Source organism: Neocloeon triangulifer, unplaced genomic scaffold (assembly GCF_031216515.1).
Source record: "Neocloeon triangulifer isolate White Clay Creek 2 clone unplaced genomic scaffold, ASM3121651v1 ptg000022l, whole genome shotgun sequence".
In the NCBI taxonomy this organism is placed as follows: Eukaryota; Metazoa; Arthropoda; class Insecta; order Ephemeroptera; family Baetidae; genus Neocloeon; species Neocloeon triangulifer.
In genome coordinates, this window is record NW_026775562.1 from 7,027,460 (window position 1) to 7,052,647 (window position 25,188).

The window sequence follows — 25,188 nt, forward strand, 5'->3', positions numbered from 1 at the left end:
CGACAACCTTTTGGGTCCAGCTCTAGGGAACTGGACCACGGTGCGAATTGCACAGCTTATTAACCCAGCTATTAACTACTTAATAGCTGGTGCCGGGTCAAGGAACCAACCTCCGTGGTTCGGCACGTTGAGTGCACGGTGACTAAAGCTTATTCGATTATCGCCTTGAATAATTCTATTAATGCCTTACTTATTAAATTAGTTTACACTTTATTCTTTATTCTCAATTGACTGACCCTCACCCTCTATGCCTTCGGCTCACCCTGAAGACCTCCTGTCCAAGGACACAGCCCGCCGAGAGTGTTGTGGTTCCCAAAGACTTCTTTAAAATCACTATATTTCTATTCTAGGAATTAACAAATAAAAACCAGACTTTATGCTCTGCGAGCCAAGCAAACACTATTATTTTTATTGTGCGGCACCGAGGTGTCGCCTGCTCTGATTTGAGGGGAAATACAGGAGGAGTGGGATAACATATATTACATGAATACAAAATAATATTATTCTTTATTTACAGTAATAATATGGTCGTCACAAGGTCACTAAATTGCAAATTTCACTTTCTGACGCAATTTTCGCAAAGATGCACTCCTCAGAAATTTTTCGCAGTATAGGAAAAAATGTAGCCCCAAGTGTGTAGAACAACATCCTTGATTTCCAGAATGGCATTATTTTTAGTTTTTTAATTAATTTTAAATGAATATTAAAAAACGGTGAAAAATCGCTTTTCCGCAATAGAAAGTAATTTTCAAACAGCGATAACTCAGTTTCTGTTAGAAATACGCAAAAATGTTATAGAACAAAAAGGATTTGTTTTGACTTTTTGCATCTAGCCATGTATTGTTCATACAGGTCAGGTCACTTGGGGTCATTGACCTCAGTGACCGGTGACCTTTAAGAGCAGTTTACTGAATATTTGGCACATAGTTAGGAAGAAATATTTTATGAAATGGTTTTAATAAGCTCATTTCCCACAAATTATGTTTTGAGGTCACAGGTCACCGAGGTCAATGACCCCAAGTGACCTGACCTGTATGAACAATACATAGATGCAAAAAGTCTAAAAAAAATCCTTTTTGTTCTATAACATTTTTGCGTATCTCTAACAGAAACTGAGTTATCGCTGTTTGAAAATTACTTTCTAGCGGAAAAGCGATTTTTCACCGTTTTTTAATATTCATTTTAAAATTAATTAAAAAACTAAAAATAATGCCATTCTGGAAATCAAGGATGTTGTTCTACACACTTGGGGCTACATTTTTTCCTATACTGCGAAAAATTTCTGAGGAGTGCATCTTTGCGAAAATTGCGTCAGAAAGTGAAATTTGCAATTTAGTGACCTACGCAAAAGTTGTCAAGAGAAAAGTTGTCGGGCGTAAAAAGTTACGTATGAAAGTGAAAAGATCATCAATAATTTCTCAATAGGAGCAAAGATATTCCATATTTTTTTGTTTTTTTTTGGAAAAATCTGATTTCCCGGAAAAGCACCCCATATTTTGACTTGAAAATTTGGTGAGCGAGGCCTCTTGACCACCCCAACAACATACTTGAAAATTTGAATGGCATGTTTTCAAGAAAAATATTTAACATTTACCCTCAAATTTTTCCTGGACGCACCCACCAACCATTTTAGTTTCTTCAACAATCTATCAGGTACTAACGATCGTAACGCGTTTGTAAAATCATACAAAATAACATTAATCTTTTCTCTTTTGTCTAATGAGTCGTACACATTTATCACCATATCATAAAGCTAGACCGCTTTTTCCTGAAGCCATGCTGTTCTTGTTGGGTCTTTTATTATCTGAGACAAGCCCAATTCCGCGAAATTTTCCAGAAAATCGGGAGCAGGCGCGGCGCCGCTGACTGGTGGATTGGCGCGCCAGGCGACGTCCACGTTGAAGTCCCCCATGAGAAACATCGCGTCAAAATTGTGCTGCCGCTCGGAGGCCAAATTAATTGAGCGCAGCAATTCGGCCTCTATTTATAAAACCTGTACGGCTGAATTTAACAACACAGAGCCCAGAAATCATGATTTCAAAAATCTTTAACAAGCTTCCGGAGAGATTGAAGCGAATTAACGATACTAATATTTTTATTAGTGAAGTGAAGAAATTGTTCTACGACAAATTATTTTATGATATCCATGAGTATCTGCTGTGTAAACTTGAATGAATGTGGAATGTTGAATTAATTATAATTAGACCTATTCTTATAAATTTCCGACTCCTGATTTTCGGCATTTTTTTGTATGCTTGTACTTTTTTATGTCGATGCATGATTCTGCTTTTTTTTGTACAGTGTACTTTTTTTGCGTTGTATGTGCTATGAATGGAGAATAAATAAATAAAATAAATAAATAAAGATCGTTGTAAATATTTGATCTAAAATGGAATAAAATCTATTGAATTGAATTGAATAAACGAGACGTTGTTGTGGAACCTTTTGGCACTCGAGGTGGTCATATTTGTTGAAATCAAATCCGGCTTCCTCGGTGGAGATGAGCAACTTTATTGTTTCTGCATGGTACAGAAAATCAATGTACCATGCAGAAACAATAAAGTTGCTCAACTCCACCGAGGAAGCCGGATTTTATTTCAATAGGTATTAAGTAATTTCAGGGTTTCAAATTCTCAATTTATTTTTGTTCATTTTTTATGTTTGAGAGCGGGAGATGTCACGGTTCGCGCACCTATATTAATAGCTACATTCACGCACATGACAATTGGTGCGCAATTAATTAAGAGCACCTTAGCATGGTGAGAGTGGTCTCGGGGCCACTCACCACCCACTGGTTGATGATCTCAGACGTCACCGGCTTATTAGGTATGCATAATTATGTATCGGATAACTAACTCCATGTAATAAATACAACTGGTATAACTTATCCCTTTGCTCCTGATTTACTATTTACATTACACCCAATAAGTTAACAATAAGCACCAGTTAGGGTCCACCAGATCCAAGACAATACCTCAAAAACGACACAGAAAATGATGTGAAATGTTGATCGATATCATTCTACGACTTGGAAAAATTTTATCATTTGATAATGATATGTATTCTGAATTATTTTAAATAAATAAATGAAAAAGCAACTAACTCATATTATGAAAAAGCTCTACAAAATATAGAAGTTTTGAATCTTGAGCCTACAGAATTTGCAACTAATGTAATATATCTTCATCACTATATATCCACAATTACATCATTTGAATTGTACACATAAGAAAATAAAATGTGGTATATAATGCGTAACTAAAAAAAAAACTTATGGCGCACAAATTTCTAGTCTAATGATTTCAATACACTGTTACTTAAACAAAAAGGTGATTTAATAGATTTAATGAGGGAAAGAAAATCAGTTTTGTTGTGCAGTTAATCCTACACCTTCTTTAATAAATATATATATATATATGCTTTAATTTTTTTTACACAATTATCTTTTATATATCAAAACAATTGATACTTTTCACGCAGGAGAACAGAATGAATTTAAACCTTTAAATAAGTCCACAGGAACACCCCATCTTCTGTTTTACTGCAGAGGATGGGTACATATTAATTTATTAACCTAGAAAATCAGGATCACTATATTCGTCTTCGTCGTCCTCGTCCTCATTGCTAACTACACGCTTCTTCTTTTTGTGCTTATGCTTTCGATGCTTCTCCACCTTGTGGACTTTGTGATGAGATTTGTATGACTTGCCAGTGCCCTCATTTGGCATCTTCACTGGAACGATTGTGAGTTTGGGAATTTTCGGGAACTGGGCTTGCTGCAAATTTAAAATTTATTTAATAGATGTTCATTTTTATTTCATTTCAACCATGCAACCATTGACAAAGGTCAACATATTATGATAAATTACTGAAGTATTTAAAACAAATTTTGGATGTATGCATTAAGAAATAGTTTTTGCTTAGGGTAGTGAAGCGCTATTTTTAAAAGATTAAAAACTTGAGATCCTGAGAGTTTTAAGGGGCATTTTGAAAAATCCAAAAAAAGGTCACTAATTTTGAAATTAAAATTTCAAATTCAAAATGGAGAATACATAAACAAATGCTAAGCCGGGCGCCAAAGTAAAATTTCAAGGTGGCCATTCAATTTATCGTTAAAATTTATGTATTATATAAAAATTGCGCCGTTACTCTTGTTAGTTCAATTCAAAATTAAATAAAAATATATACTTTTTTTTGCGCCCCAAGACGCCTTCTCAACAAGAAATCCTACGACCCCCGGCCGACTTCAGCAAAGATCAACCCTTCACTCGCAGTCCCAGCATGAGAAATCACTCGGGTTCCCCCGAGAAAAATCCGCCTGGGGGTGAAAATCAAACCCACAATCTCCGGGATGGGGGGCAAGCGCATACTCCACTTAGCCACTTTGGCTTGTGAGTACAGAAAACTTATTTAATAATGTGCTGAGTGGGGTCGCGATATGCTACTTTTGTTTGAAAGTTGAAGAACTTCTTGTATGCTAAGAAATTCAATTGATTTTATGTGCGCTTTGTAATTTGAAGATACATTTTGTTCTATTTTTTTTTTAACTCCATTGCAAACAAGTGGGTTACGCTGAATGGTACAATAATGTAATACCACGTTGTAGAAGCAATAAAGATTGAATTTGAATTGACCCTCCGCAAAATTTGAGCAGGACAGAAATATAATTCCATCTCTATGATTACTACATCAGCAAAAATCAATAATTTCTGGCATAAACAAATTCAAATCTATTGACCCTTGCCTGAGGTTGGTCAAATTAAATTTTCATTAATTACCTGTCCATCAGGGCCTTGTGCTGAGGCGCAGGCAGACTCATCAGGAGCAGCTTTAGAGATTGCATATACTTTGGTAACTTTTGAACCTTCATCTTCATCTTCTTCTTCACCGTCCTTGCCATCAAAACTGAGCATAAGTTGTTTAAACTATAGAGAAATATGAATTAAGTTAAATGTTATAATGATCTAACTAAATAATGTACACTTAAGTATTGGTTGATTACTTCTCTCTTGTCCTCGTTGGTCAACAAACCAGGAAGGGTACCTTCTTTTAACTTTTGGAGGGTTGCCTTTGGATCGAAAATTGAGTTTGTTTTCCTTGTCAAAGACTTTTCATATATTTTTCCTGATTCTGTTGGTGCATACTGCGTCAATTTCCTACAAATCACAACAGATATTAGATTAGATTGCATTAGACATTATGTAATACATCTCCAATTTGCCTTTACAACAAAACAAACAAATTTAGTACAAAATATATCTCATTATACATCAATTGATTGAGGTTGCTAGCTCGCATTTTTTTTTTTTTTTATCATATAGGACTTCATTTAGGAACTATATAGATACTTGTCGATTTTGTAGACGTCATAATAGATTGGATAAGATTAGATCAATATTTATTGCATTAGACATATATATCGTACTTCTCCAATTTGTCTTCACAACAAGTCAATAAAATAGCAACTTCTTCATATTTCAAATTTCAGTGATTGAGGGAACTTGCACACCATTGATAATTTGGCGGGGGTGGGCAAACATTTTTTTTTACTAACCCTCCTATCTAGCTTACTACAGGGGGAAAACCACCCCCCAAAAACCCTGTAGCTTAGCTCAAATAGATGCATTCTGTCCAAGAGTTTATTTGGACAAGAAGGCACAGTAGTCTCTCGCCTTAATAAACTGGCAAAAACCGGTAACAACCAACCAGTGCACACAGTAGTGGGGTCGCCACGTTTTGTCAGAAAATGCAATGTCAGAAAAATGGGAAACTAAAATGTCAGGAAATGTTTTGGCAGAAAATTAAATGTAATAAAACGCGGTGGCCGATCTCATTTTGATTTCAGGCGTTTTAGCAGACCTCTGCTAGTTGTGATACCCTCCTATAATCGTGCGTCGCGCCTCCTATAAGCGTGCGTCGCGCGTCCTATAAGCATGCGTCGCGCGTACTATAAGCATGCGTCGCGCGTATTATAAGCATGTGTCGCGCGTCCTATAACCATGCGTCGCGCCTCTTACGATGGTGAAAAGCGCCCTCCGGTGTTTGCTTTGCCCCTCACTGGATTTATGGCCCGTCGCGCGTCCTATAAACATACGTCGCGCCTGCTATAAGGGTGCGCACGGCCCTCCGGAGGTCGTCTTGCCCCATTCTGAACCCATCCCAAGGGCCCCTATTCTTCCTAGCAGTCCCCTTAATTAAGATTGTAGGAAAAGAATTGCGTCGCGCGTGCTATACATGTTGCCGGGGTATCGATGGAATAATCGGGTTTCTTTAAAATTATGCCGTAAAACCAGTATTGTATGCGCGACGTAAAACCACTACTGAACGGGCGACGTGATACTTTTACATGTGAGCATTAATGCTGCCAACCTCTGAAAAAACACGTCGCGCGTACTATAGCATTACCTCGTCTACAACCTCAGTGAATCGGTGCTCGAGTTCGTGGACAAGGAGCGAATGCTCGGCGTCCACATCTCGAGGGATCTCCGGTGGCAGGTCCACACGGACATTGTGTGCAGCAAGGCGGCCCAATCTCTCGGTTTTGCGGCCCGAAACTTGCGCGGCTGCACCCCCCGCGTCAAAAGAATTGCGTATCTCTCGCTCGTCAAGCCAACCATGACTTACGGTCTCCCTGTGTGGCACCCCACGTTGCAGGAGAACGTCAACAAACTCAATCGAGTGCAGAATCGGGCACTGCACTTCATTTACGGCCGAAACCTTCCGCCGCCAATCGAGCAGAGAATTATGCCCATTGACATGCACCTCAGGTACACCGACCTCTACTTCTTCAAAAAGTGCCTGAGCGGCGAGATAGATTTTGATGCGCGCGCCCGAATCGTAATGAGTCGTAAGCTGAGAGGTGACGATATACAGGACCCCCGCCTCCAGCCACCCTCGGCCAACAACAAGTTCGGTCGCGGCGCTTTCTCCTTCAGGATAGTCAAGCCTTGGAACCACTTGCCACCTGCCCTTAAAAACTGTCCCTCAAACAATTTCCCCTCTCTCTGTAAGGAGCATTTGCGGCAGTAATTCAAGATTGAAGATTTTAAAGTGTTTGTGATATTGTTCTTATTTTCGATAGTGTGGGTTTACCGCGGCGGCCGTGTCTCTTTTGATGTCGGGAGTTTTAGCAGACATCTGATAGTTGTAAACCCTTTCTTCTCTTTTTTCCAATTTATAATTTTTGTAGTGACCGAGAAGAATAATAATCTATAATAATAATAAAAAAAAATCGTTGTAAACCAAATTGACCCCCTGCAAAACCCGAGCAGGACAGAAATTGAATTCCAACTTTATTGGATTTCTCGAAAAATGAATAGCTGGGACCGTTCACGAATGATTTAAGATAAATTGGACAGATTTTTTTTGTTACGAGCACCACTCTGATTTTTAGATATGTTGTTAGGGTTGATGAGAAACTACTTTGACCAAATTTTTAGACCAAAATATTTATTACTTTTTGAAATATTCGGGTTTTTTGAAAAACTCAAAAATGCTTATATCTTTGCTCCTCTTAGTTTTAGAGCAATTTGGTTTTCACTATAGTAGGTAACTTTTTATTCTGAACAATTTTGCTGTTGACCAAATTGCCCTAGGTCAAAGGTCAAGGTCATTAAAATGCATTTTTAGTTTTTGAGGTCATTTTTCTCAAAGAAGCGTATTTTTGATATTTTTTTAGCAAATGCAAAAAATGTAGCCCGCAAAATTCTACATCTGGTCCGAAATATTTGCGATGGCGTATGTCTTAGTTTTTTAGTTATTTTAATTTAAAATTAAAAAGATGCGTTTTTCCGATATGCGGTATTTTGACATTTTTCTGTTATATTATTTCTAAGCAGCCTAGAGCAATGCGGTTTTCACTACTAGACCTATTTTTTAATTTTGAACAACTTTTCCGTTGACAAAAAATACCTAGGTCAAAGGTCAAGGTCAGTAAAATGCATTTTTAATTTTCTAGGTCAATTTTCTCAAAGAAGCGTATCTCAGATTTTTTCCGCAATAAAGAAAAAAATGTTGCCCATGAAATTCTACATCTGGTAGGAAAAATTCAGAATGGCATTATTTTTAGATTAAAAGATATTTCAATAAGAATAAAAAAAAAAGGCAAAAAGGGTCAGAATATTATATACGGAAACGAACTTTTTAAATATTTATTAAAATATCTTTAAAACTAAAAATAACGCCATTCTGAATTTTTCCAACCAGATGTAGAATTTCATGGGCAACATTTTTTTCTATATTGCGGAAAAAATCTGAGATACGCTTCTTTGAGAAAATTGACCTAGAAAATTAAAAATGCATTTTACTGACCTTGACCTTTGACCTAGGTATTTTTTGTCAACGGAAAAGTTGTTCAAAATTAAAAAATAGGTCTAGTAGTGAAAACCGCATTGCTCTAGGCTGCTTAGAAATAATATAACAGAAAAATGTCAAAATACCGCATATCGGAAAAACGCATCTTTTTAATTTTAAATTAAAATAACTAAAAAACTAAGACATACGCCATCGCAAATATTTCGGACCAGATGTAGAATTTCGCGGGCTACATTTTTTGCATTTGCTAAAAAAATATCAAAAATACGCTTCTTTGAGAAAAATGACCTCAAAAACTAAAAATGCATTTTAATGACCTTGACCTTTGACCTAGGGCAATTTGGTCAACAGCAAAATTGTTCAGAATAAAAAGTTACCTACTATAGTGAAAACCAAATTGCTCTAAAACTAAGAGGAGCAAAGATATAAGCATTTTTGAGTTTTTCAAAAAACCCGAATATTTCAAAAAGTAATAAATATTTTGGTCTAAAAATTTGGTCAAAGTAGTTTCTCATCAACCCTAACAACATATCTAAAAATCAGAGTGGTGCTCGTAACAAAAAAAATCTGTCCAATTTATCTTAAATCATTCGTGAACGGCCCCAGCTAAAAAGCTCCACTCATTGGCATAAGAAAAGCTAAGCTACAGGGTGCTTTTCCTTGAGGGAAAGCCCGATTTCTTCATTTTCATGTTCTTTTCCATTTTTTTTCTGATAAGACTTAATAATAATGATTATAACAATAAATATTTGTTCTCTACAATAAGAATAATCCTGTTCTTGTTTAAGTTACGCATGTCTACCTCTAAATAAAATTTAACTTGATAAATACTTGTATTGCAAGAAAAACTTACGAATCGCTTATGCCATATAGGTCTTTCAGGTGTTGCTTCAGGACTAGCAGCAACATGCAGCCTTGCGAGGCTGTTATACAGTCTAGAAGTGGTTTAGTGTCCTCTGAGATTCGCTTAATCAACTCTTCAACATCATCCTCATCGTCTTCGTCGATAACATGCTCTTCATCTGGACCCAATTCACCCGCCGGTTTTGACAAGTTCAGAGACTGTAAACTCTGTATTAATTTTCCACTAAAATTCAATTTTTATGTGCCATACCTCTCGAAATGACTGCAATAGGTTGGTGCCAACAAGTGAGAGTACTATATCAATGTGGTGAATGATAAAAAGTGGCTCATCAATGACTTGGTAGGGGCAGTAAGCCAGGTTGTCGGCCAAGTAGAGCATTTGAGAGAGACTAGTTTTCTGTCAAAAAAGAAATTAACAAATACATCAAATACAAGCGCACTAAACACTGTGCCACAAAGTCAATCAGGATTTATCCATTAGGTTAGATCAAAATTTATTTTGTAGGCATATATATCAGACATTTCCAATTTGACTTTGCAAAAATTCATTAATAACAGTGATAAAAAAAATAGGTAATCAAAAATTTACATATAGTAGATTTTTGATTACCTATTTTTTATATTAAAATATTTTTTGTTCTTCTCATTGAAACCCTGGAACGACCTGCCGCCTGTCCCAGAAGCAATTTCCCTCCCTCTGCAAGCATTATTTGTGACAGAAATTTTAAAGTGATTGTGATTCTTCTTTTTTTTTTTGATAGTGTGGGTTCACCGCAGCGGCTGCGTCTCTTTTGATGTCTGGCGATTCAGCAGACCTCTGCTATTTGAGATTTGAGATACCCTTTCTGCTCATTTTTTGATTTTTTATTGTTGTTTATTCTACTCAATTCTACTCGTCATACATGAAAAAAATTGAATTTGAAAAAATGAGCAGAAAAGGTATCACAACTAGCAGAGGTCTGCTTAAACGCCTGACATCAAAAAGATGTGGACCGCCTTTCATCCGAAAATTTGGAAATAGTCCGAAAAAAAATCGGAATTTATCCGAAAGGAGAGAGGCCGAGAATGCCTTTTTGGACTTCATCCGAGATATCCGTCACTGGGGAATTGAATAAATATTAGATATGATCATAAGATATGTTCTTTTATTAATGTGATAACAAATAATTATTATTTTCAGTTTAATCTGGAGCAAAAGCCTGCGTCATTAGGTTACTACACAAATAATTAAGGTGAATTCAAGTCTTTAGGAGCTACAGGAGTTTGTCTCTTTCTTTGCACCGGTGTGCTGTAGTCAAATTCAGGTCTCCTTGGCCCCTGATTACTGCCTTCGCCGGACACTCTGAGTTTCCTTTTATTAGCACACATTGTTTGTGTACCGTCTCTTGCCCGCGTTGTTTTGGTAAAATGGTAGGAATACCCATTACAAAACCACAAAGTTTTTCCAAACTTATTGCCAGGCATAAGAAGTGACATTTTCGTTTGTCTCAGCACTTGTTTATGTTCCAACTCCTAATACAGCTGATTGATAAACAAAACACTGGTATTATTTTCATAGCCGGTTTTCGGATTAGTACCAATTTTATCGGCCTATTTCCTTTCGGATGAATTCCGATTTATTTCAGACTATTTCCAAATTTTCGGATAAAGTGCAAAAAGGCACTTTCGTTCCATTTCCTTTCGAACCAAGTCCGACGACCCCAAAAAGAGATGGGCCACCGCGTGAACCCACACTATCGAAAAAACGACAATCACGGCACTTTTAAATTGTTGCCACAAATGCTGCTTGCAAAGGGAGGGTAAATTGCTGGTTGGGCAGTCCTTGAGGGTCGGTGGCAGGTCAGGGCTTGACGACCCTGAAGGAAAAAGCGCGCTGGCCGAGCACACGTGGGTGACTGGAGGTGGGGATGCCGGCTATTGTCGCCTCGCAGCATTCGGCCCTCAATGATTTGGGCGCGCGCGTCAAAATCAGTCTCGCCGCTCAGGCGAGATAAATTTTTACCATTAAAATTTAATTTTTTATGATTTTAGTAAAATAAACAATAATAATTAATAATTAGCACTATTTTTTTTTAAATAAACACACTTGGCATGGGTCCTCCGATTTTGATGAAATTTGGTATAGTGGTTCCTCCAAGTGTAAGATGAAATAGTACCACGGGATTTTGAAAAAATTTCAAAATTGCCTATTTTACAGGGGCTCAAAGTTTGAATTTTTCTTAAAAGGTGTTTTCGAAAATCGAAATTTTCTCAGGATCCGCCAGAGAAAGAGCAAAAATCTTAATAACAGTCTTGTAGGGCATTAGACAGACTACAAATTTGGTTTGAAGTGCAAGGTCGTAGGTCAATGTTCAAGGTCATCGGACTGGACCTGAAATCTTAAATTTGCCGCTGAAATACCAAGTACATGAAATTTTTGAAATTGAAAATAGCCGAAATGCGCCAAATTTAATGGAGAAAACCGTATTAAAAATTTGTGATGGGTTTATTTATTTATTCGTTTTTGAGAAATTCAAAGTCTAAGGGTAAAAAACGTGATTTTTCGAGCAATTTTAATGGAAAATAACTTTTAACTTGTAATATTGTTCCTGATTCCTGATACAGTTACGCAAAAATTGGTGATGACAAATAACGATTGCTTGGACCTGTTCTTTCAAACCATGTATCACACATTGTGACCAGGTCACAAAAGGACCTGTGACCTTTTCAAATGCAAAACACAATTTCATTAAATTAAAATGTTGCTTTCTGTTTATAGATGTAACATTTCCCAAAAACATTTTGGAATGGTCACCAAGGTCAATGACCTTTTGTGGCCTGGTCACCATGTAGGATACATGGTTTGAAAGAACAGGTCAAGGCAATCATGATTTGTCATTATCAATATTTGCGTAATTGTAGCAGGAACAAAGTTACGGACGGTTCTGAATCTGAATCTGTTGGTGTGTATAGAAAAATATTCGGAAAACCCAGTTTATTGCAAAAAAAAGTATGGTGGTTGCACTAGTGGTCGCACAGAGCCAGAGGTCGCACATTTTGGCAAATAAAGCATGTTTTTCATTGTTTTATGCCGCAATATTGGTATTATAAGTTTCTGACATCTATCGGCCATAGATTCAACTCGTAGAAAATATGTTGCATTTGCGTAAAGAATGCGCAATCGTGAAAAAACATGTTTGAACCGGTCATCTGCTGACTCTTGCTTACTCTCGAACTTCAGGACGTGTGGGTAAATAGCGTTTTTGATAAGTTTAGGAAGGCTGACGTGAAAAATTTCAACCATGGCTAGTATGTGTATTGTATTAGGATAAAGAATATGCATAAAAACTTTACGAAAGCCCTTTCAAACCCACAATAATTGATATTATCTGCTGTGCGACGATGGGTGCACTCGTTTACTCCTGTTGTCCCATAAGTCGCACAGCGCATTTAAACTCTTCTGTACTCAATCAATAATCAATATGTATGAAATAATATTAGTGAAATTTAAAATTTATGCTCTGAATGGACCGATGAGTCCTTTACTTTTGCAGGCATGACAAATTAAATAACATTTTGATGACCTTATTACAGTTTTCTGCATTCGAGAAAGTGTTCACTTCAGAGTTTCCGAGAAAACTGCATATCATAATTATGTTTACTTGTTAACAGTTTACGAAATTTAAATTGTTCTCACCATTAATTAACTTTTTTTTTCAAAATTTAAAGATCTTTTATTCAGAATGACTTTGGTGAAATTCACAATCATGTTAACATTTATACCAGAATACCTATTTTATTTTTAAAACAATTTGTAATATAATTTTATATTTTTAGTATATAATAAAAATAAAATTTATATAGTAGTTTAATATTTTTATATTTATATTTACTAAATTTAAATTTCAAATTTAATAATTAAAAAAATTTTGCTTTTAATATAAAAGAATAATTGTGTGGGTTCAGCAAACGCATCTCTTTTGATTGTCGGGCATTTTAGCAGACCTCTGCTAGCTGTGATACCCTTTCTGCTCAATTCTCCAATTTCAATTTCTTTTTGTATGACTTGAGTAGAATAAATTTTAATGAAAACCTTCTAAATTAAAAAAAAAAAATGCTTTTCAGGTAATTTAATTATTGATCCTAATAAATTAAAAATTTAAAGATAGTCAAAAAATGATTTACACCCACATTTAAAATTGTGGAAATGAATGAATCGGGCTTTTTCCTCGTTGCAGAAATTGTTTTTTATTCATAGCTAGCTCATTCTTGTATAAGTCAGCGAGCAGTGCGTTTGCTCATAAAATAGGGTTTCACACCGTGACCAAAACTGGTAGAGCCATTTGTTTTTGAAAAAAAATCTGCAATGAGGAAAAAAGCCCGATGCCCGATTCATTCATGTCCATGATCATCTCCTCGATTGTCAACTTCTGCCAACAAATTTGAAAATTGTTTTTTTAATTGAAAAATAATTTCCCAATTGGGCAGCTATTATAATTTAAATTTTAATTCAGCTGTCCCTGGACTAGGGTATACAATCCAAAAATTATGATAAAAAATTCCAATGATAATAGAACATAATAGAATCAATGTCTGAAAATTGAACAGTATTCCTAGCTGCCATTCGTATTCGTACATTGATATATTTTCAAAAACAACTCAAACTCACTCCCAACTGTCCCAAGAAATTGAGCAGAGTTTAAAAAGGAACTATTTTTGTAGATTTTTTTTAATTTGGAACGGCAGCAGATAAAAAAAAATTAAAATCAGAGGATGTTTGTAATATGCATAACTTTTGTAAGAAATTTTCTGATATTTTTTGGATTGCATACTATCCAGGGGTAGCCTATTAAAATATTAAGTTACCTGCCAAATTATGATATAATTTTGAAAAAATTTCCAGCAGATATTTGTTTTACTTTATTATGTTGGATTCAATTTCAAACTATTTTTTTTTTTAATTTTAATACGATCATGTTAATTAAATTCGCTTAAAACGCGAATATATTGCATCAAGATGGTTATAAATCTCTCTTTTAAGTCTTTCTAACATTTTATTTTATAAAAAATCAAGTCAAAATTCAAAGCAGAAGGCTCAATTTGCGTTAAAACGCCTAAAAGCAGCGTTCGGCGAGCAGTGTGCGACCAATGGCTCGTACGTGTGCGAGGGCCGGTGCCATTGTGCGACATTACCTACAACAGCTACTTTTGTGTTTAACCGCCTATAAATAGCACTTAGTTGCATTTTCATATCATTTGAACTTGTTAATAGTATCCTGAGGATGTATTCTAACCATTATAATAGCTAAAAACATCAAAAATTGAATATATCATTCAATAAACTTAATATAAATCTTGAAAATTCCTTAACTGTGCGACCACTGGTACAACCACCATAGTTTCACAAATTTTTAATATTTTTTTGATAATCAAGAAGAGCAGCTTTTGGCTATAATGGAATCAATAATTTTTATGTACTAGGAATAAAAGCAGCGCATCAAAAACTTAAAAAGTTGACCCTGAACTTTGACCTATGACCTTGGTCACTACGGCAAAGTTGTAGGGCGTCTAATTCCCTACAAGATTCAAGATTTTTTTCTTGAAACTTTGCTCATGTAAACACATGAGCCATCTGCAACACGAGCTGAGATATTTCTGATTTTTGAAAACACCTTTCTCAAAATCCCCAACTTTGAACCCCTGTTAAATAGGCAATTTTGAGAATTTTCAAAAATCCTTTTAAACTGCACCTTACGGGCAACCAATGTGCCAAATTTTATTCAAATCGGTTGACCCCTTGTCAAAAGTATTTCCCTTTTTTAAAAAAAAGTGCCTGCTGGAAAATTTCATTTATTTCTGTCTTTGTTCTCGAAATCAGTTTGCTTATTCTTCTAGTCATTAAAAAATAAAAATTTTAGTTTACAATTTTATATATATATATATATATATATATATATATACATATATATATATATACATATATACATATATACATATATATATATATATGTATATATATATATATATATATATATATATATATATATATATATATATATATATATATATATATATATATATATATATATATTTATAGAAGATATCTCACCGCTTGCTCATCAAACTGCTTGAGAATAGACAGGGATACAGCTCGCCGTTGCTGCTTAGTGTTGCGCAGAATAGAGTAGAGGAAGCCATTCAGAGCTGTAGGCAATTCCTTTTCTTTAGTCCGGAAACCACGCACAATCTCATCATTCTGGATAATCTCCTGCAGACGGAATGAAAGCCAAATGCCATCCAGCGTCTTCATGTGAATAAAACCAGGGTACTTCTTCTCGATCTCTTGCAGCTGCTTGTCAGCGCTGTGGCTCACGCACTGCTCAAGGTCCGTGCTCATGCAGATCAAGTATGGCACAATCTATTCCCAAAAAAACATAATTACTCTTAAATGAATGTAATATCAAAAATTTTGTTTTATTTAAACCATCATGCAAATAAGAATAAACTACGGTGATTTTAATTCAAAGTTGGCTATTCCTCGATGGATTTTTGTTTAAGAAAAAACTTTATCCTGCTCGACATATATCGGCTGCTTCAAATTCAAATCACCATGAATCAACCCTCGATCGTGAAATTCTACCACAATTATAAACTCAAGCGCTGCCTCCTGACTAATAAAATTATATGTCAGGAAGTTTAGTTTTTCTAATTAATTTGCTGATTTGTAGCTTTACGTTGTTTTCCCACTAAACAATTCTTAAAACAAAATTTGACATAGAGTTCAAAGCGTGAAATATTTCATTAATCTTTCACGGAAAATTGTTACTTTGAAACACTTTGAAAGTAAAATAATTTTTGAAAAAAGATTGATTTTGTACTAATTCTTGTCAAAATAATTTTAAAGCTCATTAATTATGGCTGCAGCCTGCAACCGAAATATGTAGAATGTTGAGGAGGGTATTGTTTTTTCTTGAACAATAAACAACTCACAAAAACACGTCAAGGAAAAGCTGACTTTCTTTCGCCTGTATTTGAGCAAAGCAATCAAAAAGAAAAGTACTGGTAGCAACGGAATGAGGTAATAATTTGATTAACCAACCGAGTCAAGTCACCAATTAGACCAAAAGTGGATGCTCTTTTTGAGAGGAAGTCAACAGTCCGACTGTGTGACACAGTGGTTAGTGAGCTTGGCTGATAAACTGGAGGCCTTGGGTTCTACTCTGGCTAGGGACAAGGCTTGAAAAAGTTCCGATTCTGGCCGGCTATAGTTCACAAGACTTCAGGAAATCATAGGATTGATCACTGCGACAGGCAGATTCAGGAGAAATTCCAAGCATTTCGTTTGCAATTTTTGCTATGCAGTCTGGTGTTTTCTGTGGTTTCCATCAGACATTCCAGGCGAATGCCGGCATTGTTCCCATTTATAGGCCGCAGCCGCTCACCTTCCTCATCCTTGAAATGCCTAACAACCAAACCCGATTTAGCAGGCCTGTCTGCTACCGCTGATGCCTTTCCCAAGATTAAAAAAAAGGTCAGCCGCGCCACGCGCTATCACTCAATAAAGATCACCTCTCCCAATCAATGTCTTTTTAGCTCATTTTTTTTAATTGGTCAGTAAGCAGCGCACATGCTCACTTAATAGGTTGGTGGTTGGTTCTTAAATTTTGTTAGCTTTATGATTTAAAATATCCTTTTTTTAAGTTTTTTTCAATATAGGTGATTTTTTTTTGTATTTTCTAACTCATGAAACAGTTCACTGCAGACCGTAACCAAAACTGGTAGCGCTGTTTGTTTTTGAATAAAAATTTTTTGTTTTCATCAAGAACAATGCCTGTTATCTTCACTGCCAATATTTCTCTTTCAGAATTTCCAGGATAATGCTTATTTAATGGGAAGCTGTTGTTGCCGGTCTCTTCAAGAGGGAGACCGCATAGGCCCTCCAGAATCTGACAAGAAATTGGATTCCTTGGTCCAATTTCCCTAGTGCACTGCAGGTTTAACTCCAGTCCCAGTGGTGGATCCGATGGCCGCAGGTCAACGAAAACGACCCACTGCTCCCCACTTATTCAATTTTTGCCTATATTGATTACAATATCCTCCAATAATTACAATTTTGTATACTTCAGACTAGCCAAACTGCTTATCAGAAGCTCAGGTGAATCCACTAATTTGCAATATTTGTAATAATGGGTTTGATGGGCTGAACATGGATTTGGTGCAATTACCAAAATGCAGTTTGGGTGTTTGTTGCTACCAATATTTTATACTATTAAATATTGTTTTTAAAATTTTTAAAAAATAACATGCAATATTAAATATTTAAATAATTTTTTAAGACAATAAATGATTGATTGATTAAATCGTTTACCTGAACAGGATGGACTAGGCCTTGCTGCAAAATTAGCTGTATGACTCTGAGGGCGGCTTTTCTGACTGTGACATTTGGGTGCAGAAACGCGTCAAGTACATCCTTCAGATAAATCTGAATCACGGTGCTGGCCATTCCAGAGCTTACGTCACCCATTTCCTTCAGGTTTTCTTTTTTTGACATTTTGGCCCCTGCGAATACAATAATAGGACTTTTAAAATGTTTAATAAATTGAATTTAATTTTTTTTAGATATAAAATTTTAATTTTTGATATACTCTCCATTCAATACATTGAAATACAAAACTTCTTACATCAAGTCAATGTAAAAAAAATTAATTTTAACTTGAAATTTTTTTATGTCGCGCATTTTTAGCAGACATCTGCTAACTGTGATACCATTTCACCATTTTTTCTATTAATTTTTGTTTTTGGTTGAGAGTAATTAATAATTTGAATGTTTAACTGGGAGTTGAGAGTTGAGGCTGACATCAGCCATTGTACACGTGTGTCAAGAAAAAGGGGTGGTGTTGCACTCTTTACACTGTGAAGAATAAACAATAATAATAATAATAAGAATCTGGATGGGACGGTATTTCAACTAGTGTCATAAAAAATTTCAATTTACATTACCGCCCCGCTCACTCATCTTATAAATGAATCATTTTTGCAAGGGAAATTTCCTGACAGTATGAAATTAGCCAAAATTATTCCTCTGTTTAACCGCTCTATATAGTTATCTAACATCTTTGTACGAATCAGTAGAAGCAAAAGAAAAAGTGAATGTTGTCTTGTATGATTTCTCTAATGCATTTGGCACTCTTCATCCACCTCTCCTTGTACATAAGTTAAAACAATACGGTCTAAACGAGAACTTGCTCTCGTGGTTGGCCTGCTTCTTATCAAATAGGAAACAATTTGTACAGCTTAAGAACCTTGGTTGTGATAGGTATGAGGAGTTTATTAACTCGTATATATTAGAGAGTAGGGGTGTGCCGCAAGGCACAGTTCTCGGCCCAATTGGGTTTTCCATGTATTTAAATGATATTCCCCTCGCTGTATTCTTGGCCCGACTTGTTCGCCGACGACTAAACGGCTATAGTCAAGGGAGAGTCTTTCCCTGAGGTAAATACTAAAACGGTGGCTGTAAATGAAAGTTTTGTTGGTTTTGCTAATGATAATTTTTTGAGGATAAATTCAGAAAAATAAAAAATACTACAAAATAAATACATACCAGCCAAACAAAAAATCTTAATTTTTTTATCGTTTAAATAATGCAATGTACACTGACTTATTTTAAAAAGCTGATATTACTATGTATGTTATGTGGTATATAATGCTTAACAAAATAAAGAAATCTTGAATCTACGCCTCTGTACCAAACAGACTGTTGCTGACTGCGCAGTCACCTCACATTATGATCCCTAGAATTTTCAATCATCTTCCCGATCGAATCAAAAACATTGATAGTTATCAAGTGTTTAAGAAGGAATTGGAATTAATATTCGACGACAAAATGTTCTATGACGTGCATGAATATTTTTTGTGTAAAATTGTGTGAACTGTATTTTATATCTATTTTAAATTTAGTAAGCTGTATTATAGTTATATTGAGATAAAGTTGTATTACAGTGACCTATTCCAAAGATTATTTCTGATTATTTATTCTAAAGTATTTCCAGCATTGTACATAAATTTCCGACTCCTGATTTTCGGCATTTTTTTGTATGCTTGTACTTTTTGATGTCAATGCATGATTCCGCTTTTTTTTTTGGTACAGGGTACTTTTTTTGCGTTGTTTGTACTATGAATGGAGAATAAATAAATAAACAAATAAATAAATACATTATTATGCTGATCTATACGGAATAAATATTATCTGAATCTGAACTTGGATTGACAGACATCTGATCCGCTGTTCTGCTTTGAGAACAGCGATTTGTCACTACAATTTAACACTGGAAGTAATTTCAAAAATAAAAAAAATATCGCATTTAGAAAATCAAGGTTTTTGTTCTACGCAGTACACACTAAGAGCTACATTTTCCTATACCGTGAAAAACATCCAAGGGGCGCATCTTTGCGCAAAAGATCGCAACATATTGAGATCGCGGTCTCGACCACGATCACAAATTTTTTCGATTTTAACTTTCAAGATCGCAACTATATTTTAGATCGCGTCCATCCTTGTCTCCAATCAAGTCGGAAAAATCGTGAAAATTTGGTTGGGAGAAAACTAGGCACACAGTGCTAGTGAAACAGTATAGTTTATAATATTTCTTACATTCTTGGTCCTGTTTGATCATGCGCATCTCCTCCTCCTGCAGATAGGTCTCTATGTTGCCAAGAACCTGGATCCGCATGGCGATGTGTGCATCTTTATCAGTCAGCAGCAGGTGATACATTCTTTTCAGCTCAGACATAAGCATGTAGTCATAGTGCCTAATGCACATGGAGCCGATGGCCTGAAGAGTGAAGTACTGCACGTCAAAGTTGCCGTTCTGCAGGAAGTAAAAGAACGACTGGAATACTTGATCCTTGATGTCCGTCTAGAAAGTTAAAAAATCACGTTTCAGGTAAAATTTTTAAAAATTTCACCAGATTTTTTTAACTTAAATTATTATTGTTTATTCATAGATGGGTGCGCTCAACAATTTTGCGCTCGCGCTCACTGGCATCAGTGCGCTCACGCTCTGCGCTCGCGCTCAAATTTTTAAAATGTCTTGCGCTCACGCTTTGCGCTCAATAATATTTTTATCCGGGGAAAAAGTGCGACTTTTTAGAACATTTTTAATATAAAAAAAACCATCGGCAATTAAAATGATAAAGTTGAAGTAAAATTACCAAAATTGGGATCAGTTTTGAAGATTTTTGGTATAAAAACACAGTTTTTCATTACAAATTTTGATCAAATTTGGGAAATTTTACTTATTGTTTGAGCGCAAAATGAGCGCAAATGAACGCTGCGCTCAGCGACCAATGCGCTCGCGCTCTCGCTCACGATTTTGAAAATCGTGCGATCGCGCTCAGAGTGCAGAGCGCGCTCTGCCCAACTATGTGTTTATTGTACTCAAGTCGTACATGAAAAATAATTGAATTGGAAAAAAATGAGCAGAAACAACTAGCAGAGGTCTGCTAAAACGCCCGAAATAAAGAAGAGATCGGCCACCGCCAAACAAACAAATGAAAATTATAAGAAATCATTTTCACTTGGCACTTTTTTTTTTAAACGGCAAAACTTTTGGCAAGGGTCAACCGATTTGAATGAAATTTGGCAGGTTGGTTACTCTTAGGGTTTAAACAAATAGTTAAGAAGGATTTTTCAAAATTCTCACAATTGCCTATTTTACAGGGGCGTTTAAAAAAATCGAAAATATCTCAGCTCCTGTTGCAAATAGCGCAAAATTGTAGATTATTAGACGCCCTACAACTTTGCTATATAGTGACCAAGGTCATAGGTCAAACCTGAAGGTCATTTATTTTTTGATCATTTTTTTTCAGTTGCTACCAAAGTACCAAGGCAATAAAATTTTTGATTCCAAAATAGCCAAAAGTTGCTCCAGTTAGTAATAAACAACATATCAACATTTGGTGCTACTTATTTTTTTTCTCAAAATTTGAGATATTCCGGATCATAGGGCGATAAACGTGGTTTTCCGAGCATTTTGTTTGGTAAATTCATTTCAATTCAATTCATTTATTCTCTCGCAACAAGTCAACAAAAATAGAAAAATCACATTGGGAGAGAATTGGCAGCCAGCTCTAGTAAACCACTTACTAAAACTCATAGGCTCAATTTGGAAGCAAAAGTGTTGGTAATGTTATAGTACGCGCGACGTGGTTCCCAAAATCCCTGATTTCAGTTGGCATCACTTGCATTACGTCGCGCGTTCGATAGTGGTTTTACGTCGCGCATACAATACTGGTTTTACGTCGCGCGCTCAATACTGGTGGCGGTAAAATTGTTAAGAAAACCGATTATTCCATCGATACCTCGGCAACATGTATAGCACGCGCGACGCAAATCTTTTCCTACAATCTTAATGTAGGGGACTGATAGGAAGAATAGGGGCCCTTGGGATGGGTTCAGAATGGGGCAGGACGACCTCCGGAGGGCCGTGCACACCCATATAGCAGGCGCGACGGGCCGTAAATCCAATGAAGGGCAAATAAGCGAACCCGGGAGGGCGCTTTTCACCATTGTAAGAGGCGCGACGCATGCTTATAGGAGGCGGGACGCACGGCAAATTAATTAAAAGGTGTTGCACGTGGCCAAAGTTGTGGGCGCCCCACGAACTGGCAACTCGGAGGTGGGCAACCCCCCAAGATTAATTTTTGCAGAAGCCGCGAGCGAGGGGTGGAGGCGCAGCGAGGTCGAGGACGTGGGGAAGGCCGTGCGGAGGGCGAGGACAAAAGGGCGGCTGTGTTCATGAGGGGGCTCCGCAAGAGCCCCCTCAGGAACCCCGCCCGGAGCCGGCCTTCACCACGTTCTCGGGCGAGCGCGCCTCCAGCCCGAAGCTCGCAAGCCCAAAACGGAGTTGCCCACAAAAGGAGTTGTCTGCAAAAAGGGGTTTTAAAAGCAAAGAACTCCTTTTGCAGACATCCCCTCTGTGGGTAGCTCTGTTGTGGGTTTGCAAGCTTCGGGCTGGAGGCGAACACTTGTGCTCCCATGTAAAAGTATTAACATTACCAAAGCGTTTTAGGATCGAATGCATTCAGAGTCAGCTTGTGGCTTTCAATAAAAACACACATCACTCACACACGCGAACACAACTGCGATGTGTATTAGGGATATGATCTTGTCTGTCTAGAAAACTCACCGGCAAGCCTTCGTTGACCTCAGGAATGGTGAAGTCAAAATGCCTCATGAGTAGGCCGACTGTGAACAGAGCCCTCTTGAAGTAAGCCTTATGCTGAGCCAGTCGAGGATCATTCCTATCCTTTAAGTGAAGTTGCTTGTATGACGAAATTGTGCCATAGTAGTTTTTGAAGCAGTCTCTAATCAGCTTGAAATTTTTAGTGACACTGTTGACCACAGAACCAAGACAAGACAAACAGCTCGCAACCACAGACTTTTCATGCTGTAGGATCAGTTTGACAGAGTCCTCTTCCAGCTGGGCCATAAACGACTCACTTGGGTGTTCAATCAGGGGCACCACTAATTCAAGTGTCCTTGCTACACAACTGATTATCTGGAAATCACTCGGACTCTGCAAAACAAAATAAATATTAATTAATTTTCTCTAACAAATTCTTTCCATTTTTCAAAATTAAATTATAAAAGTTAACAGGAAAACTGACACAATAAAATGGTCATAAAATTTTACAGATATGACAAATAACTTCGAGCTCTTTTGGGATAAATATAATTGATTTTACATCCCCTCCATGGAATTGTCCATAAATAAACTTTGTGTCACTCAGTGCAAAAGTTATTACCAACAGAAGAATAAAACAATAAAGCAATAATAATAATATAAACTATCACAAACAGCCAACTACAATCCACCCACTCCTTTCTCCATCATACCTGAAAGTGTGTGCAAACCCCTAAACCTCTCATTCATTCTCAGAGATGCAGAAGGCACTCACATCTACATTCCCAAGAATTTTTTCGAAAAAAATTTACCATCCCATTTTTGTGCAAGACGAACGAGTAAGTACCCACAGCACCTATCCAAATTTTCTTTTCCACACCGATATATTCCCAACTGAATCAGAGTAATTGAATGTCATGTGTCATTTTTTAGTTAGAATTTAAAAATTTTTGAGAAGGCAAAATAAACATAAATATTAAAATTATAAAGGACAAATTTTGAGATCAACAGATCAGGACGCACTTTGCACTTGAGGCTCAAGTAAGGCTGCAGAGTTGTGGCATGGTCTATTAGCAGTTGAGGCCGAATTTTGGCCAGCAGGTACAGAGTGGTGAGACACGCTACCAGTCTTTGAGACAAGGCCTCTTTTGGTGTCATCGTTTCTGACATGGACTCAAAGGTCGTCTCCTCTAGCCGCAAAACGTTCTCAATCAGGCACTGCACTATTTGCCGGCAAGCTGTCAGCAATGGCGCTGGTGGCTGCATCTGCACCTTGGCCGAATCTTCCTTGTCCTCTTTTGGCTTAAATAACTGAAAATAGATATTCAAGAAATTAAAAAACAATATATTAAGGGATATATTATATAGCGGCAACGCTTTTTTTGGTCTCGTTATAGGTTTTGCAAAGTTCTGTTTCACATCTAGCTTTTTTAAATTTTAATTGAAATGAATTTATTTTATTTTTAATTGTTTATCCCTCTTGGGAAAGGCACCAGTGGTAACAGACAGGCTGCTAAATCGCAAGGGCCGATAACTCGGATTCTCCCCTTTCGGGGCTGATAACACGGTGACCTTGCGACCCACTGGGCCGGGGAGAGAGGAGCATAGGATGGGTTTGGTTGTTGGGAATTTCAAAGATGAGGAAGGTGAGCGGCTGCGGCCTATGAATGGAAACTTTGCCGGCATTCACCTAGAATGTCTGATGGAAACCGCAGAAAACACCAGACTGCATAGCCGAAATTGCAGACGAAATGCCTGCAATTCCTCCCGAATCTGCCTGTCGCAGTGATCAATGCACCTCCTATGATTTTCTGAAATCTTGTGAACTAGCCGGCCAGAACCAGAACTTTTTCAAGCCCTGACCCTAGCCGGGATAGAACCCAAGGCCTTCAGCCAAGCGCACTAACCACTGTGCCACACAGTCGTGGCCGACGGAGGTGGGGAGATTGTCAATTCGCTTTGGTTTCTCCGGAAGTTTGTTAAAGATTTTTTAAATCATAATTTCTGGACTGTGTTGTTAGATTTAGCTGTACAGGTTTTATAAATATATAAAAAGAAACAGGGTTATTTTTCGTGTTATGGTTTCCATGTGTGTTTGTTTCAGAATTTTTAACAAAAAGTGAGGGATTTTTTTCATAAACTTGACACATTCTGACGCAAAGAGTGAAAACACTAGCAAAATTGTAAACCTTGCAAGCATCATTGGGCCGATAACACAGTTAAAGGACAAGAACGAAATTCATTTTATTTTTTAATAAAATTGTTCATAAATTTACGGTTCAGGCAATGTATCGCACAATTTTTCTTGACGCCCCTTCGTGGGATAAATGTGCGCCGCCAATTCCCTCCAAATAAAGCAGACAGTTCGATAGCCTAAATATTAAGGGATACAAGCAAGTAACTAATTTTGCGCGAGTAAAGCTGTTAAAGGTCAGAGTGCAATTCGAGGCGATTTGTTAATGCCCATAAATTTTATAGCAAAGTTTTTTCAACTTATTGACGAATTGTAATTTTGTCGTGTTTTTTTCTCATTTTTACTATCTTGAAAATGGGGCGCGTCACAATGAGTAATTACATAGTGGTGATGCCTCATAAGTCAATAAATAATAATAATAATAATAACAATAATAAAAGTATACTTTTAACAATTTGAGGTAAAATAAACTCACACTTTGAAGCAACTGCTCAAACCAGTCTAACCCAGTGTCTTTGCACAGGTAAACGACTTCTGTGATATTAAGTACTTTCCTAAGCAAAGCAGCATTATCCAAATGTGGCTTTTCTTTGACTGGGGTAAACCACATGTTCTGGAAAACCTCCATGACCAGTTTTCGAATTCCTGAAATCA

The 25,188-nt window shown here is 36.7% G+C and overlaps 1 protein-coding gene across 3 annotated transcripts in view; it reads right to left on the minus strand.

Moving 5' to 3' along the window:
- Positions 1-3,361: 3,361 nt before the first annotated feature.
- The window catches only part of LOC132204854 (nipped-B-like protein), a 31,022-nt gene continuing 9,195 nt past the window's right edge, over positions 3,362-25,188 (minus strand). For all 3 annotated transcript variants that reach the window (XM_059633690.1, XM_059633688.1, XM_059633687.1), the window contains exons 19-29: positions 25,010-25,179; positions 23,364-23,651; positions 22,344-22,733; positions 19,808-20,072; positions 17,525-17,715; positions 15,266-15,574; positions 9,428-9,574; positions 9,167-9,375; positions 4,982-5,156; positions 4,779-4,925; positions 3,362-3,776 (exon numbers count right to left, since the gene is read on the minus strand). In XM_059633690.1, coding sequence (XP_059489673.1) covers positions 3,570-3,776; positions 4,779-4,925; positions 4,982-5,156; positions 9,167-9,375; positions 9,428-9,574; positions 15,266-15,574; positions 17,525-17,715; positions 19,808-20,072; positions 22,344-22,733; positions 23,364-23,651; positions 25,010-25,179 — 2,498 coding nt within the window. In that variant the 3' untranslated portion in view covers positions 3,362-3,569. The remainder of the gene's footprint in view (positions 3,777-4,778; positions 4,926-4,981; positions 5,157-9,166; positions 9,376-9,427; positions 9,575-15,265; positions 15,575-17,524; positions 17,716-19,807; positions 20,073-22,343; positions 22,734-23,363; positions 23,652-25,009; positions 25,180-25,188) is intronic.